Source organism: Puma concolor, chromosome A2 (genome assembly GCF_028749965.1).
Source record: "Puma concolor isolate L17-30 chromosome A2, mPumCon1.1.hap2, whole genome shotgun sequence".
NCBI classification, from domain to species: Eukaryota; Metazoa; Chordata; class Mammalia; order Carnivora; family Felidae; genus Puma; species Puma concolor.
Genome location: NC_141668.1, coordinates 18,857,999 through 18,876,801, shown reverse-complemented (window position 1 = coordinate 18,876,801; position 18,803 = coordinate 18,857,999). Strand labels below are relative to the sequence as shown.

The 18,803-nt window shown below is 35.8% G+C and overlaps 1 protein-coding gene across 6 annotated transcripts in view; it reads right to left on the bottom strand.

Annotated features, from left to right (window-relative positions):
• Positions 1-18,803, bottom strand: part of CNOT4 (CCR4-NOT transcription complex subunit 4) — a 148,331-nt gene that overhangs the window by 28,390 nt on the left and 101,138 nt on the right. For all 6 annotated transcript variants that reach the window (XM_025929985.2, XM_025929987.2, XM_025929986.2 and 3 more), the window contains exons 8-10: positions 9,237-9,294; positions 5,866-6,115; positions 4,176-4,673 (exon numbers count right to left, since the gene is read on the bottom strand). In XM_025929985.2, the coding sequence (XP_025785770.1) occupies positions 4,176-4,673; positions 5,866-6,115; positions 9,237-9,294 (806 nt within the window). The remainder of the gene's footprint in view (positions 1-4,175; positions 4,674-5,865; positions 6,116-9,236; positions 9,295-18,803) is intronic.

Genomic DNA, 18,803 nt, shown 5'->3' with positions numbered 1-18,803 from the left:
AAGTATATCTTAAAATAACAATGATTACAGACTGAGACTTACTATGATTGTTTTCCAAATAATTTTTAGCATTATGGATAAAAACATCTTGGCAGAGAGTTCTTGGAAAAACAAATCTGCAAAATTACATTTAGAAATACTTAACTGGCAGATTTAACGGACGACATGAAGAAAAAGACCTCTGGCCTTTAGAGCAGGTTCTTTCATTATTTTTCAGTAAATTGGCAAAGATTCTATCAACTCCAAGTATACAGCAAAGGAGGCTGTGTAAAGGAAATTTTAGACTACTAGAGCTGTTGGTGAGAACATGTTGCTGATAAGGACTGAGCAAGAGATTAATTTTTATGAAGTCGATAAACTTCATTCTACTTTGTAACTACAGGCCATATCCCTGAGCTGGGCCAATTGTCTCATGAATGGATACTGCTGATGAAAAGGGATCTGCAAGTGTGTGAGAGCATAAATCAATTACTATGGGAAGAAAGCCAAGTTCAAAGTACATGCCAGTGATCTTCATTTGTGAAGAAGAGCATCTATGTTGCAGTGGTGAAACATTTCAGTTTGAACGTGGGATCTGAGTACTTATCCCAATTCTACTACTAATTGAATGTTTGACCTTTAACAAATTATTTAACCTTTCTGGAACATAGCTCTAGTATTTCTAAAATGAAGGAGTTGAATAAGGTAAGTCACTTTTTAGGACAAGAAAAGTCTTTTCTTAAAAGCACACAGTGTCAATAATAAAGATCTAAATGGACTTACTATAACTGCCCACTAATCAAAGTTTTCCACCAAGAATATTTATTTCAAAAGTCCTTCTAAGCTTAGCAAACTGGATGTGCAGCCAAGAAAATGCTGCTAAAAAATTTTCGCCTAATTAAGAAAATAACTAATTTTCAATGAAAAAAAAAGTGTTTTCATTTAGGCAAAAGAAATGGAAGCTGCATTTCTGTCAAACCTCTGGCAACTGTCTTTCCCGTGATAGGTTTCAGATACATAAATTTTTAATAATTTAACTGAAACAAAAACTAAACACTTAAATACAAATATATAACACATAGAGACATGGTATCTGTAGGATATATAGGTGACTGACACCTGACTGTGTGCTTGTAAAGGTCAGGGACCCTGTTTTGCTCTAGGTATCTAAAGAATAAATAAATAGACGTGCCTTTTCCAGTGTTGAGTACTGTCTAAGCATATCTTAAAGTGGCAGGTATCATAGAAAGAGTATGTACTCTCCATTATGAAGCACTTAACCAATATATACCCTGATAAGACACCATGATATTCATTGCAGGATACAAAGTTGAACCTAATTTCAATAGTTCAACTCAAGTACAAATGAGTTACAACTAGGGGTGGGGAAGGTAGATACTGCCTAGGTATTAACTTGCTTCATATTACACAGTTAAAATGTATATAGTTTTCCAGAATTTTATTTCTGTCATTTCTAATTGGTATTAAAAATCCCAGATCATCTGGCTACAATTATAAAACTATTCAGTTTTGAGGCTTAGCACATTCAGGTTCCTGAGGTATTTGCCAAATATTTATAGGACGTCAGAGTATTCTGTGTAACTCTTGATAACAATTTTAAATATTTTGGTGCATTAAAACTAAAATTTCTCTTGTCATCAGAGACTTGAAAATAATCTAATAAAGAAGCTTAATCATCAGTCACCATTTAAATACCAAACAAGTATGCAGAGTCAAAAACGGAAAACCTGAAATAACAAGCTCTCCCAACCTCCCACAAAACACGACAATGATTCAGAACCTACAAGGTGGTGACTTCATTCTTAGAATTTCTGGGAAAAAAAGTATTTTAGGCTCTATGGTTGAGTATATGTTAAAAGGAAAACCCACAAAAAGAGGACCATAATGTAATGCCACGTTTTTGTCTTTTTTTTCATAAATATCTAGTTTAGATGAAGATTTCAAATGATTAACACGAGGACAACTACACTCACAAATCTGTAATTATTCCTTCCCACTGTGGCATTTTCATAATATATACGGGTTTGAAATATTTGGGTTAAGATTGTTTTTATGCTGATGGACAATATGATAACTGTGAAATCAGAAGAACAGATAACTTACTGAAGATGGTCATGTAATAAGTCAAAGAAAAGTACACAATGAAGACAGCTAAGAACTAGAGTCCCACAAAGGCACCCTTCTTCCTATTGTATCAAGTGCACACTGTACCCTTGCTGTCAGAGTTCCCCATGTTCTCATCCATTCTATTTATACAATACATGAAGCACCTCCCGTTACTGAAGGCAGTTCTATTGCTTCTTAATGAAATTACAGGCGAATTCCTGCCTCTACGCCTTTACTAAGGAGTCCCATCAGTATAAAAGATCTTTCTCTTTTCCCCACTAACCCAAATCCAAGATACCATAGTACAGATCAATTCCTACTTCTTCAAGAAGCCTCCCCAATAATTAAAGGCTCAACTGAGGTCTCTCATATTCCAGTATCATATAGTCACCGCTTTCATACATAATATTAATTTTATTTCTTCAACTATACTGCAAAATACCTGGAAATAGTATCCATATTTTATAGTTCTTTTGTATTACCCATATGGCCTACTTCTCTGTTGGGCAAACAGTATCCCAAATACTCATTATAATTGATTTAATATTTTATTTTTAAATGTTAAGGATATTTCGGGGAACTTAACTTTAACTCTTAATGTTATAATCAGTTATGAGATACACTACCAGTCATTACATGCCACGTTCCTAAATGATTGAAGCAAAACGAAATAAAATTACGCTCTGATATGCTGTCTTGAATGGAAGGGAAAAAAGCAGTATCAGGAACTGAATACCTAAGTGTTTCACAAGTGAATATCATGTAGAAGGAGAGGACTGAAAAATGCCACTCGGAATTACCTACAAACTGCCATAATCAAATGAACAAACATCATGAGTTCCACCGAGACACGAACCACTACATTGGTGCTATCATGCTCATGTAAGTGAACTTCGCTGTATCAACTGTTAGATTCACTGTATCAAAAGCCACAAACCATATTCTCTGAACTCAGTTACTTGTCTTGAAAATGAAATGAAATGTCGTTGGTCACAAAGGGAACAGAGTCAAAGAACTCTGATGGATCTCTTCAAATTTACCTATGAACCTTGCTAGACACAAGAGAACGAACGACTTGCTGGTAACAGCACGTTATTACGATAACACTGTGCCGTGCCGTATCTTAAAGGCCATGACAAGGGATAAAAATGAATTTTATTAATTATGTAACAGAGTGAGGACTATTCTATTCTACTTGAGAGAATCGGGAGAGAAACAAACTCTCTCTCTTACCAGTCATCTCTAAAGTCCGAATTAAATAAACTGAAAAAAACCAAAACCTATTAATAAGAAGGATTCCTTTAGACAAAGAAGTCAGTTGATCTAGTAAATGTTATATGGGACCTTAAAACCCAAAAGTTCTGAAACCTTCAAGGGTAGCAGTATAAAACCAGAAGTATTCTGGTACCACTTATAGGAACCAAATATTTTTCCCAGAAATAAAAACATGACAGACAAAAAGGGAAAATATCTCTCCTTCAGCAATTGCTTTTTCACAGAAAGTATACTTATACACATATGTCTGTGAAACATGAATAATCAGAGTTCTCAAAGATTAAGTACTTTACTAACATAAAGCACAGTTTGTGTGTGTGTGCGCGTGTCTAGCAGTCAAAATAAGTACCAAAAGTAGTTACAGAATGGCTTTATCCCTCATGCTCTCACTAATTACCATCTTAAAAAATATTTTTTTTCATTATTTTACTTTTAGAATGTATAATCAGATTTTTTACCATGGTGTTGAACTTTATAGCACCATAATTTCAGAGTCCGTTTTTTTTCTTTTTCTTTGTGCATTTATATTCCATATGGAAGTTTGGTGACTACTCTGTTAAATAAAATGCTTCCAAGTTATAACTAGTTATAATACTCCACCATCCTTATAAAGCTCAATATTACAAGGCATCCATCCAATTAAATTTTTTTTAGATTATAAGGACTTTTTTTTTCCCCATAGAAATTTCCAAGAATAGTAAGTACTCTGTTATTCAAAAATTCTCTCCCTACCCACCCAACAACCTGAAGGCATGAGATATTCACAAATTCTCAAAGGCTATAAATGAACCTACCTGCTATAGGGATCCCTCCCAGACCTGTGTTGTGCTGTGGCGGGAGATTCAAGTCCAAGAAATTACTATTTGAGGTGGGGTTTGCTGTGTGGTTCAAGTGCATGATGCTATTGCGTGGAAAGGCCATCCAAGGATAGCGGGCTGCCTGGCCTGGAAAACTGAATGAATTATAAACTGCTCGGTGCTGCTGAAATTGAGGGAACCTCTGTGGCAAGACTGAAAAGGTACTATTGAGAGAGTTGGCGTTTGTCGGTGCAGCAGGATGCAGGAATCCAGAGCCCGGACCTTTGGCGGTTGTAGTGTGTGAAGAGGAGTTCTGAAGAGACGTGGGCGAAAGGGAAGGCTGGTCTTGGACTGACAGTTCCTTTTCAATCAGGTCTGCTAAGGCTTTTCGAGTGACGTCAAAGGGATCAAAACCCAAGTCATCCTCTGGTTGTTTAGAAGAACCAAAGCCAAATGCTGCTTGCCAGTCTGTGGAGGACGATACCGGGATTGTTTCTGTCGGGAAGACAATTAGTGATGAATTTTAAATACATAGTTTACTTGCATACTTAATGAGTGTCCACACTAGTGAAAGTTAAACATGTTATATTACAAGATAAAGGCAAATATAACCAAAATTTGTATGATTTCTTAGCACGTTAAAATTATAACATTATAAAAATCCTCATATACTTTTAGCAATGATTCCATTCTTATCAACTTCAAAAAAACTGAATGACAGAAACTGATTTTACTAATCAAAGAAAACAAAGTACTTGAAACCCAAATTATACTTTCAGCTGTTCATAATCCAAACCTGGAGAAAGTCATTTAAATGAAATAAGGTAACAAATGTGATGTAACAGAATTCAATTAGTAAAGTTTACTTTTAAAAATACATTTATCGGGGAGCCTGGGTGGCTCAGTCGGTTAAGCGACCAACTTCGGCTCAGGTCATGATCTCACGGTCCGTGAGTTCAAGCCCCGCGTTGGGCTCTGTGCTGACAGCTCAGAGCCTGGAGCCTGTTTCAGATTCTGTGTCTCCCTCTTTCTCTGACCCTCCCCAGTTCATGCTCTGTCTCCCTCTGTCTCAAAAATAAAATAAATGTTAAAAAAAAAAATTAAAAATATATTTATCAAAGACAAAGTCCAAGTAATTTTGAATATATGCTTTATATACTGTTAGGAAAAAATAACGTAACTTAATGAAAAAGTATCTACTTAAATTTTATTATTTTTTAAAACTGTCTGCTCCACTCATAATAGGTGCTATATTGTCAATGTTAACTTTATGGCGTCCTTCACATTAATAAAACTTACAATGAATAGAAATGAAAATAGCTCAAAAATGCCAAAATATAACCTTCAATATTAACTATCATACCTCTCTGTCATCTGGATAAAAAAAAAAATCTTACATTTAAATATGTAAACACAAATATGATTAAATAGGTCAGCCCTTAATAATTCCTAGAGGAATAAGCATTTTATTATCAGAAAAATGATCTAACCCTTCATTTCTGAAGATATCTGTTAACACAGTAAGTTCTAGGTCATACAACTACTTATCTGGCTATCTTATTCCACGCAGTTTAAATGTTTACAACTGCACGAAAAAGCAAGAGCGGGGACAGGGGTAAAAACACATCCATGAGGTCTCATTCCAGTCTAAGTAAAATGATTCACATGCAGCAGTTCTGTCGTATACCTGATGTGAAGAGACTCTGTGGCTCTGGTGCTGTAGGCCAGTCACTGGACGTCTGTGGGGAGTTGGGGAAAGGAGGAAGCCCACTTGGGATCGGGTTGGGATGGCGAAAGTTATCTGAGAATAACGACTGTGACTCAGTTACTGCCCCTTCAAAAGGAGACCGTGCACTGTGATTGGATGAACTGATGGGGATGACAGGATTGGATTTTGATAAACCAGGTGGTGGTGAAGGCGTATCACTGTTAGATATCTAAATAAAATAGGAAGGGAAAAGAATAATCAATATTAAGTTTATATACTTTAATAAGCCATCATTAAAAAGGCTTGCAACAAAAGATATTAGAACAACGGTCTTCAAACTGGGGTGCTTAAGACTTTATGAGAACATGAATTTTCAAATAAAAATCCATTTTTCTTTTTTTTGGATTGACCCTCCTTGAAAAGACTAAGTCAGTCTCCTCTCCTTTCAGAACTTACCTTCTCTCACTTTATAAAGAAAAGAGTATTTCTCACTCTTTGACCAAAAGTGAAAATTTTCTGAGAGCAACAAAAATGTATTAGAAATATTCAGACCGGTGATAAGTGACTAATGACCTGATTCTTTTGCAAACTACGTGATTCTCAATACTTAAGAACAAAATGGAAAGAAGATCTAATCAAGTTATTTCTAAAACATCATTAAAAATAATTTTTAGGAGGGTGGCTCAGTCAGTTAAGTGACCGACTCTTGATTTCGGCTCAGGTCATGATCTCACGGTGCATGAGCTCAAGGCCTGCATGGGTCTCCATAAGAATAGCACGGAGTCTGTTTGGGATGTTCTCTCTGCCCCTCCCCACTTGCTCTCTCTCCCTCCCTCTCAAAATAAGTAAATAAACTTTAAAAAAAATCTTTAAGAGAAATAATTTTTGGGACGCCTGGGTGGCTTGGTTGGTTGAGCGTCCGACTTCAGCTCAGGTCAAGATCTTGTAGTTCATGAGTTCAAGCCTTGCATTGGGCTGTCTGCTGTCAGCACAGAGCCCGCTTCAGATTCTCTTGATCCCCTGCTCACATTCTCTTTCTCAAAAATAAACACTTAGAAAAATAATTTTTATGATAAACCTTTATATGATTTTTTAATTAAAAAAAATTTTAAGTTTATTTAGTTTCAGAGAGACAGAGACAATGCAAGCAAGGAAGGGGCAGAGAGAGAATCCCAAGCAGGCTCTGTCCTGCCAGTGCAGAGCTAGATGTGGGGCTTGAACTCACGGAACTGTGACATCAAGACGTGAGCCAAAAACAAGAGTCAGACGTTCGACCGACCGAGCTGCCCAGGTGCCTCAATCTTTATATGACTCTTAGGTATTGAATTCATAGAAGGAGTTCAAAAATTCAATATTGATATAACACTCTTTCTTCCCCCCCACCTATATAAACAAGACACCTCAGCACTGACGTTATAAAATGAAAACATGGCTAACAATATAGTTAAAACTTGTCTCCTTTACCAACAGGTAATATTCATCTATGGATGCATGAAAACCAATTTTAAAATAGCTCTATCTCGTTAAGAGATAAATGTCCAATACTAGTGTTTATGTTTAAAATTTTTATCAAATTCTGTATTTATATAAGTTGCTTTGATCAAATCAAAACTACAAATAAAAATTCAGAAGAAAGGGGTGCCTGGGTGGCTCAGTTGGGTAAGTGTCTGACTCTTGATTTCAGCTCAGATCATGATCTCACGGTCAATGAGATTGAGCTCTGCCTCAGGTTCTGTGTTGACAGCATGGAACCTGTTTGGCATTCTCCCTCTCTCTCTGCCCCTTCCCTGCTTGCATGTGCTTCTTTCTCTCTAAATAAATAAACTTAAAAAAATTTCAGAAGAAAGAAAATTGGCATTTTTTAGCCTTGTGTCAGAAAAACATTTTTTTCCAATTCAAAATTCATGTCTATTTTTATTTAAGAGAAGTATATGCCTGTCAAGAACAAACTATGTTGTATTAAGGTAATATTTTATAATGGCAGTGGAAACAGACAAATGAGTTCAGGGGAACAAGGAATGATGTAAAATTTCTGATTGTTAAAAAAAAATAGCATGTATATATTTTTTTAAATGAAGGACAGAGCAACAACACATTTTGATATCTGAATCTCTTAGAAACTTATTAAAAAGCAATGTAGTGCATTTATTTAAAAACACCAATATTTATAATATCCTGAAAATTACATCCTTTACAACTATTTTTAACTTATTATGAAAAAAATCTTTATTTCTTTGGAGAGAGAAGAGGATAGAAAGAGAGGGGAGGGGCAGAGTGAGAGGGAGAGAGAGAGAATTCCAAGCAGGTTCCACACTCAGCACGGAGCCTGATGCAGGGGTCAATCCCATGACCACGAGATCATGACCCGAGCTGAGATCAAGAGTCAGACAGATGCTTAACTGAGGCACCCCAAAAGCAGTGTATTTTAGATCTCTAAGTTTCTCAAAAACATTGTGGGGAACTAGCCAGTCTTTATGGAACAGATTAGAACTACATTTTTCTATGCCCATGTAAGAAGACGCACAGAGATTTATGCAATGAAAAACTAGCAAATAGACAAGATGATACAAAGCAGGACACAAAGATCAGAATCTCACTCAGTTTCACTGTGGATACAACTTTGAACTTAACTATTTAGTTTGTTATTTCAAAGCCCACAGTCATTCGGGGATAGGGGCAAACTGTTGGAGGCAAGGACACTGCGAGATACAGAAGATTAAAGTTGACAATAAGCAACAAGGGGGGTATACAGCAGAGAAATAACTCTTAAGAATAAAGGTGGCATGCTAGTCTGAGACCATTTTGTAGATGGTCAAAAAGACCAGTAGTATCAACAGACTCATATGACACTAAAATACTGAGATACCATACAATATGACATATGGTCATAAGGATAAATCTGAGTCATCAAGAAAAGGTTAAGTTATGCTCTTACACAGTAATTCTGTGGAGGAAAAGAAGATTCATTATACTACATTTATTTTTATTTTTTTTTCAACGTTTATTTATTTTTGGGACAGAGAGAGACAGAGCATGAACGGGGGAGGGTCAGAGAGAGAGGGAGACACAGAATCGGAAACAGGCTCCAGGCTCTGAGCCATCAGCCCAGAGCCCGACGCGGGGCTCGAACTCACAGACCGCGAGATCGTGACCTGGCTGAAGTCGGACGCTCAACCGACTGCACCACCCAGGCGCCCCTCATTATACTACATTTAAAAAAGGATATCCACTAAAAGTATTTTTAAATTGTTTCAGTAAAGTACTTTCCACTATCCAGAAAATTCACTTGCACAGAATGCTTTGTTTCAAGAGAATGGAATATAAACGAAGTAGAGAATCAAGAGTCTTACCTGCTGTGAATTATCACCATTCCCTATACTGAGAGAATCTGAAGGTTTGTCAATGGGGCTGCAAAAAGAAAACACATAGAGTAAAATCAGAGTAAAGTCATTCTCCCACAAGAAAAACAAACACCCCAAAAGCCAGAAAAATAGATATTTTATCATCTTAACATTTGTTGATGCACTCTGATGTAAAGATATTGGTTTAGATGTTGAGGATACAAAGAAGTATAAGATCAAATCCCTACACTTGAGCAACTTAACTTACATTCTAACTAGATTCTCCAAAAACAATGGGTGAAACCATAACTTATGAAAAAAAGTACTGATTAAAGTGAGTACTATTGTAGTAGGTCAAAAATTTAATCCATTATTTAGCTTTGTGTGCATGATAAACACATTCCCCATTAAAATTCTTGGAATAATACTCACCTATTTTTCCCGGTGTTTAACAGAGGGCATAAGTCACCCAAATATTCTCTACAGGTTCTTAAGAGCAACAAATTTCCTTTACTACTTCAAAATCCTAGTTACAACCCTAGAGAAGGCATGTGTGTGTATAAATGCACACACACACACGGTGCCTGGGGGGCTCAGTCGGTTGAGTGTCTGACTTCGGCTCAGGTCATGATCTCACTGTTTTGTGAGTTTGAGCCGACGAAACAGAAACTTTTGTGCAAACTATTTACTTAAAAAAGTTTTTTTTAATGTTTATTTATTTTTGAGAGACAAGAGAGACACAGCATGAGCAGGGGAGGGACTGCGAGAAAGGGAGACAAAAATCTGAAGCAGACTCCAGGCTCTAAGCTGTCAGCACAGAGCCCAACACGGGGCTCAAACTCATGAACATCAGATCATGACCTGAGCCGAAGTCAGACGCTCACCCGACTGAGCCACCCCGGCGCTCCATAGTTTAAACAAAAACCTAAAACTTGACTTCCATATGGAGCAAATGCAGCATGACAGTAAAGTAACACATAACTGCTGACTTAAAACCAAAACAAAATCTTTATAAGCATTATAATACTGACCTAGCAAACCATTTCCATAATTAACTTTATTTAATCCAGCACATGAATAAAAGATAATTATGATTATATAATTATATATATATAATTATATAATTATAAAATTACATAATTATAAAAATACTAATACTTATTCTGATACAGTATTACAGGGAGACAAATTAAGATTCCAAATTTCTCAAAATTATTTTATTGGCCTGAAATATGTACAAAGTTATCCTGATAGGCAGACAACCTACTGGTACCACGTTTAATTGCTCTAGAAAAATTTAACAAGGTCTAGTACCCAATCACAATACCAAGTTTATCTTCTGCACAAACATCACCAGATGCTCTTGACTCTGACAAGTAGGTCTGGAATTCACTAAATATCATCTTTAGTTGTTATTATTCACAAAATATCAATTAATCAATTCATTTTAAGTTAAATGGGTAATACAAATAATTTTAAGATAGTGCTTTGAGCCCACTAAGTTTGGAGATACTTGGGGAAATGAGACAGGTACACACCAACATATATCAACCAGTGACAATTACTAAACGAACTGTTTCAAACAATAAATGTCATAGGTCTTTAAAAGAAAGAGAAGCCACCACAAGTGGGGCAATTAGGAAACATTTCCTAGGGGGTTCAAATTTAAGTAGGTCCTCAAAAAGATTTACACATTAGGAGAGGGAAGGGAAAAAGGAGGAAAGAACATTAAAGGTAGGAAAAGCAAGCATATCAAGCATCAAAAGGGCACAGATAGGTTTGGGAAAAAGTTAAGTAATTAGTTTAGGTAAGACAGAGGATGCTTTTGACAGCAGTAGGAGGTAAGGACAGAGAGACAGAGGGTAGAACCAGAGACCAAGAGAAATTTTTGCACACAGAAATGACACAAAGCAGTATTAGAAAGATTAATTTGGTGGTGGCATAAAGAACAGACTGGAACATAATACAGATGATAATGAGATGAACTTGCAATATTTTCTAAAAAATTTTCCTGTGGTAAAGTACACTTAATATAAAATTTACTGTTTTAACCATTTTTAAGTTCAGTGGTATTAAATACACTGATGTTGTACAACCATCGCCATCATCATCCTCACCTCTTTTAATCTTATAAAACTGAATTCTATACCATTAAACAATAATTTCCCAATTTCTCCTCCCACCCGGTATCTGCCATTATACTTTGTTATAATTCTGACTACTCTAAATACCTCATATAAGTGGAATCAAAGAGTATTTGTCTTTTTGTGACTAGCTTATTTCACAATGTTTTAAAGGTTCATCCATGTTGTAATGTATCGCAGAATTCCCTTCCTTTTTAAGGCGGAATAATATTACTTTGTATGTATACCACATTTTGCTTGCTCATGCATCTGGCCACCGACACTTGCTTGGACTGCTTCCACGCTTAAGCTATTGTGAGCAATGCTGCTAAGACATAAATGTACAAATATCTCTTCAAGACACTGCTTTCAATTCTTTTTGCTATCTACCCAGAAGTGGAATTGCTGGATTGTACGGTAATTCTATTTTTTAATTTTTGAGGAACTGCCATACTGTTTTCCCCAGTGACTGTACCATTTTATATGCACAAGGGTTCTAATTTTCCCACATCTCTTTCAACTCTCATTTTCTAGCCCCCCCTTTTTTTTTTTTTACTATTTTTTATTTTTCTCTTTTTAATGTTTCAAGTTTTTATTTAAATTCTAGTTAACATCTAGTATAATATTAGTTTCAGGAGTAGAATTTAGTGATTCTGTTTTCTGCTTTTTTGGCAGTAGCCATACTGATGGGTGAGGAAGTATCTCATTGTAGTTTTAATTTGTATTTCCCTAATGATTAGTGATGTTCAGCATCTTTTCATGTGCTCAATGACCATACCTCTATATTCTCTGAAGAACTGTCGATTTGAGTCCTTTGCCTATTTTTGAACTGGGATATTTGATTTTTGTTGTTGTTGAGTTTTAGGGATTGTCTGTATATTTTGGTTATTAACCCTTTCTCAGATATGTGATCTGCAAATATTTTCTCCCATTCTGTGGGTTGCTTTTTTTTTTTTTTTTTTTACTATGGACAGTGTCTTTTGAGTCACAAAATTTTTAAATGTTAATTAAGTGCAATTTGTCTACTTTTTCTTTTGTTACCTGTGATTTTGGTGTCCTGTCCAGAAATCATTGCCAGATCCAATGTTGTGAAGCTTAATCATGTGTTTTCTTTTAATGGTTTTGCTGTGTGAAAGAATTTCAATCTAAAAGAACTAGAAAATATAAGAAGGATATTCTCATACATGTGCCCCCAGGAAGATAAACCTAAGGACTAAAAGACTGCTTTCTCAGAAATGTCTGATTCACAGGAAATGGATAGTGTTGAAATTTTCTTCTGGCGGGGGGGTGGGGGAGGAATGATCAGAGGTTGTCCTGTATCGACCTTGGGAAGTTTTGCCAGAGGCATGAATGGAACAGGGCTTCAACTGGATTGATCTCACAAAATGGGATGAATTGAGCTCACTGCGCATAAATACAACCTACCAAAACCCCTCAACAGACTCGCCACAGGTTGCTTGTTCCGAACTGCAGTTCCTCTGCTATTCCTGAATAAACTTATCTCCTTGAGCTTGTCTAAGTTTGTTTTATTTATAGCCATCAATTGTTTTGTGTCTTAAATTTAAGTCACTGATCCATTTTGAATTCATTTTTTAATATGGCGTTAGGTAAGGATCCAACTTCATTCTTTTGCATGTAGACATCTAGTTTCCTCAGCACCATTTGTTGAAAAGACTATTCTTTCCCCATGGAATGGTTCTGGTACACTTGTTAAAAATCATTTGACCTGTATGTGATGCTTTACTTCTGGGCTTTCTTTTCTTTCTGTTGAGTTATATATATCCGTCTTCAGGCTAATCCCACCGTCTACATTACTGCAGATCTGCAGTTATGTTTTGAAATCAGGAACTGTGCTTCCTCCAGTTTTGTTTTTTCAAGATAATTTTGGCTATGTGGGGTGCTTTGAGATTCCCTATGACTTTTAGGATGGGTTTTTCTATGCAAAAAAAAAAAAAAATCACTAGAATTGTGATATGGATTGCATTGGATGTATAATAGCTTTGGGTTAAAGAGGCATTTAAATAATATTGTCTTCCAATCAATGAACATGGGATGCGTTTTCATTTATGTGTCTTTAATTTCTTTCAGCAACGGTTTGTAGTTTCATTGTGTAAGTCTTTAATTTCCTTGCTTAGGAACTCCTAAGTTATTTTTCTTGACACTATGGTGAATACAACTGTTTTCATAATTTCCTTTTCAAACTGTTCATTGTTCACATACAAAAATACAATGGATTTCTGTGTATTGACTTTGTATTCTGTACGGAATTCATTTATTACTTCTAATCATTTGTTTATTTTGTGTGTGTAATCCCTAGGACTTTCTACATATAAGACCACACTATTTACAAAAAAGATAATTTTTACTTATTCTATTTCTATTTAGATGCCTCTTCTTTGTCTTGGCTAACTGCTATGGCTGGAACATCCAATAGCGTGCTGAATAGAAGTGGTAAACGTGGGCATTTGCCTTGTTCCTTATTGTAGAGGGAAAGTTTTCAGTCTTTCACCATTAGAATGATGTTCACTGTGAATTCTTCATATATGGCTTTTATCGTGTCGAGGTAGTTTTCTTCCTAGGTTGTTTTAAGTCATGAAAGGGTACTGACTTTTGTCAAATGCTTTTTCTGCATCAATTGAGGTATCATGTGTTTTATATCCTACATTCTGTTCATAGGACACATCAAATAGCTTAATTTTGTGTCAGACCATCCTTGCATTCCAGGAATACCTCATTTTATCATGGTGTATAACCCTTTTCATGTGCTGAATTCTGTTTGATAGTATTTGGTTGAGGATTTCTGCATCAAAGTAAACAAGGCGTATTGGTCTGTAGTGTTCTGATAGTGTCTTTGGCATTGGTGTCAGGGTAGTGCTGGCCTCACAGGTTGAGTACGGAAGTGGTCTCTTCTCAACTTCTTGGAAAAGTTCGAAAAAGATTAGTATTAGTTCCTCTTTAAATGTTTGGTAGAATTCACCAGTGAAGCCATTAGGTCCAGGGCTTTCCCTTGTTGGGAAATTTTTGATTAGTGGTTTGATTGCCTTACTAATTATATACCTATTCATATTTTCTATTTCTTCACAATATAGTTTTGGTAGGTTTTTGTGTTTCTAGGGATTTGTCCATTTCATCTAGGTTAACCAATGTGCTGTCATACAATTTTTCACAGTACTCTTAAAATTCTTATTTATATAGAATCTGTACTAACATCCCCACTTTCTGATTTTAATATTTTGACCTTTTTCTGTGTTTTTTCATAGTCTACATCTAACTGAAGGTTTGTCAATTTTCTTGATCTTCTCAGAGAGCCAACTTTAGTTTCATCCTTTTTTCTCTACTGTTTTTCTACTCTTGATTTCATCTTTCACTGCTCTTATCTTTACTTCCTTCCTTCTGCAAGCTTTGGGTCTAGTTTGTTCAAGTTGTTTTTCTATTTCCTTAAGTTGTGATGTAAGGTTGTTGACTTTGGGTCTTTCTTGCTTTTTAATGTAAGCACTCATAGCTATATATTTTCCCCTTAGCACTCCTTTAGCTACTTTCCTTAAGTTTTGATATGTTTTGCTTCCATTTTCATTCATCTCTAAGTATTTTCCAATTTCCCGTGATTTTTTTTAATCCATTAGTTGTCTAAAAGTGTTAATTTCCACAATGTTTTGAACTTTCCAGATTTCCTTTTGTTAATGATTTCTAACTTTATCCCACCATGGCCAGAAAAGATACATGGTATGATATCTATCTTTTTAAATCACTGAGAAGTTGTGGCCTAACATATAATCTTATCCTGGAAAATGTCCATGTACATTTGAGAAGAATGTATATTTCGTTCTTTTTGGGGAGAGTGTTCTGTATTTGTCTGTCAGATCCAGGTGGTTTATTGTGTTGTTTAAATTCTCTCCTTACTGATCTACTATCTGGTTATTATATCCATTACTGGGAGCAGAGTACTGAAATCTTCAACTATTATTGTAGAACTATTTCTCCCTTCAGTTCTGTCAGTTTTGCTTCATATATTTTGATGTTTGTCATTAGATGCATAACGTTTGTAACTATTCTATCTTCTTGCTGTATTAACATACAATGTCTTTCTTTGTCTCTCGATTTAAAGTCTGTTTTGTCTGGTACTAACTAGAATAGGCATTTCTGATCTCTTTTGTGTACTATTTTAATGGATTATCTTTTCCATCCTTTCACTTTCAACCTGTTTGTGTCTCTGGGTCTATTGCAAATCTCCTCTAGACAGCATATACTTGGGTCATGTATTTTTATCCATTCTGCCAATCTGTCTTCTGATTAAAGTTGTATACATTTAAAGTAATTACTGACAAGGAAGTAGTTATTATGCCCTTTATGCCATTTGTTTTCTACATGCCTTATAGCTTTTCCCCCTTAATTTCCTGCAATACTGTCTTCTTTTGTGTTTAGCTGACATTTTTCTAGTGAAATGTTTAAATTTCTTTCTCATCTCCTTTTGTGTATACCCTAGAGCTATTTTCTTCATTGTTATCATGTGATATCAATTCTACTGAACATCCTAATGTTAGAATACTCTGTATCAACTTAATTTCAGTAACATATAAAAACTCTGCTCCTTTACAGCTCAATCCCAACCCCTTTCAGTGTTTACACTAATACACTGAACCTTAAACGTATTGGACTCTTAAATCATGCAGGAAACAAAAAGTATAGTTACAAATCATTGGTACAATCACACTAGCTTTTATAACTGCCCATTTATTTACCTTTACTAGTGTCCTTTCATTTTACCTAGCAGGACTCCCTTGAGCATTTCTTGCAGGACAGGTCTAGAGCTCATGAACTCCCTCAGCTTTTGTTAATCTGAGAATGTCTTAATTTCTCCCTTTCTCTTGAAGAACAGTTTTGCTAGATATAGAATTCTTGGTTGACAGTTTTTTTCTCCTAGCACTCTGATTATATTGGCCCACTGCCTTGTGGCCTCCAAAGCTTCTCATGAGAAATAGGCCAATGATCTTATTGAGGATTCCCTCTACATGATGATTCACATCTGCTGTTTTCAAGATTCTCTCCTTGTCTTTGGCTTTTTAATAAAAATTTGATTTATTTATTAGATTTTACTTTGACTTGATTTTGGTTTGATTACAGTGTGTCTCAATGTTTATCTCTTTGAGTTCATCTTAGAGTTCCTTGAGGTTCTCAGATGTTTATATTCATTTCTTTCATCAAAGTGGGTAAATTTTCAGCCATTATTCCTTCATACGTTCTCTCTGCACCTTTCTCACTTCCCCTTCTGGAACTCTGACAATGCATAGGCTGGTCCGCTTGATGGTGTCTTACATACAGGTTCCTTAGGCTCTCTTCACTTGTTTTCAGCCATTTCTCCTTGTGTTCCTCAAACTCCTTAATTTCCATTGTCCTTTTCAAATCTGCAGATTCTTTCTTTTATCTACTCAAATCTGCCTTTGAATCCTCTGGTGAATTTTTCATTTGAGTTACCATACTTTTCAGATCCAGAATTTCTTTTTGGTTTCTTACTTTTTAATTGATATTTCCCTTTTGTTCATACTTTTTTTTTTTAACCTTTCTCCACATCTTCCTTTACTTATTTAAGAATCTTTAAAAGAATTGTTTTAAAAGTCTTTGTCTACTATATCTGCCATTGGATCTTGTTCAGGGACAGTTTTTGTTGGTCATTCTTCTGTTAGTTATTGCTTCTTTTATATGCGCTGTGATTTTTTTACTGAACACTGCCCATTTGAGTCTAGTAACATAGTACCTCTGGAAAACAGATTCTCCCCCTTCCCCACTGTTTGCTTTTTTTTGTTGTTTTTTTGTTTTGTTTTTTTCGTTGTTTGGTTTGTTTGTTTCGCAAAAAGTCTCTGTGCCAAAGGTCAGTCCTAGGTATAAACTTAAAGTCTTCTCAGGTCTTTTCTGAGCCTTTCTCTGGTCATGCACAGTCTAAGTCACTAAGTTTCTTCATATATGCAGTTGTTTTTGAATGTCCTAGTCTTTAATGTCTAGTACCCAAAAGGAGAAAAAGGAAAAACTGAAAGGGGGAAAGAGGGGAAGGGTGCCAGTCCTTTAAATCCCCTGGATATTATTTCAGCCAAAGGAGGGGTTTGCAGCAATGGCTGCCTGCTTCTTTGTCAGCACCTCTGTGATCAGAAGAGGTAATCAGCAATTAGAGCAAAGATCCTCAATACTGGAAAGACAAGGTTCTTTTTGCCTACCCTGGCTCCTGCAACCTATGCATAAGCTGTTCCAGGAATAGGTGCACAGCTGCTGGCCATGTACTGGCAGTAGGAGACAGATAGCTGCTGCGGCCTTAGAGCTGAAATTGACCAAAATTAACCCCAAGTCTTTCAGTGGAATTTGCAAGCCTTCAACAAATTTCAGAGTTCCAGAATAGTTACATCAGACAGATTCTGCCAGTGCAATTGTTGTCCAGTTTGGGAGACAGATTCATGGTGCCACCTACCCCACCATCTTCCTCAAATCTGCACTGTTCTTATGACAGGAGAATAAAGGAAGGCTTAAAGGTGAGAACAGCAGAAATAACAGAAACAAAAGATTGAAAGCAAGACATTGCTTTCTTGGTCTCGGTTCAGGTTCTCAGCCACCACCATTAAAGAGCACTAAATATTAATTTGCAATACAGGTGAGGTTAGTCTTGCTAATGTCAAGGGCAGCATATGAAAATCTTACATTCAGAATAAATCTTGATGTGTCTGGATTACAACTAATCAGAACACCTTATATCATCCAGTCCACCATGCCAACCTGCAGTTTTATAAGTACTAATTCATAGCATTTGATGCTCTACCTGGGGAAGGTTTACACAGATGCTTAAAAATTTCTACATCAGTGTCCTCAAACCAAAGATAGCTGCTAAAAAACAGAACCGGGGCAAGGTATCTGTCAATTTTAATATATTCTTCAATTTATTTTAAAATTAACTATTCAAGGAATAATAAGTGAAAAGCTTTAAGAATAAAGATACAACTAGAAATTTTTTTTTTCCTACATGGGCTGTAAAAAAACAATTGTAGTTAAACCTGCCACTGTAAGTGCATCTATCGGTGCAAAAGTAGAAAATACAGATGGGAGAATCCCTGCTAATGCATGTATATCCCAACAGAAAGAAAAGTATTTTTATAAATCCCAATTCCAATAAATGTGAACTCCTAGGGTCTCTAATGGCTGGACAGCTAACAGTTATCCCAAGGCTACGATGAACAAGTAAGAGTTTTCACAACTTTCCTGGCATCAGGTGTTGAACTTCCTTTCTCATCAAGCTATGTGTCTGCTTAAGCTATAGTCACATTAAATACCTGTTGTTTTACATTCAACATCTACCCATCTATTATCATACCAAATTAAAAAAAAAAAGGAAAATAAAGTTTAATAAATACCACATTTAATAAGGAAGAGAGAGACCTACTCCATGAAATGGACTATTTTCTGGTCAAGAATTGCC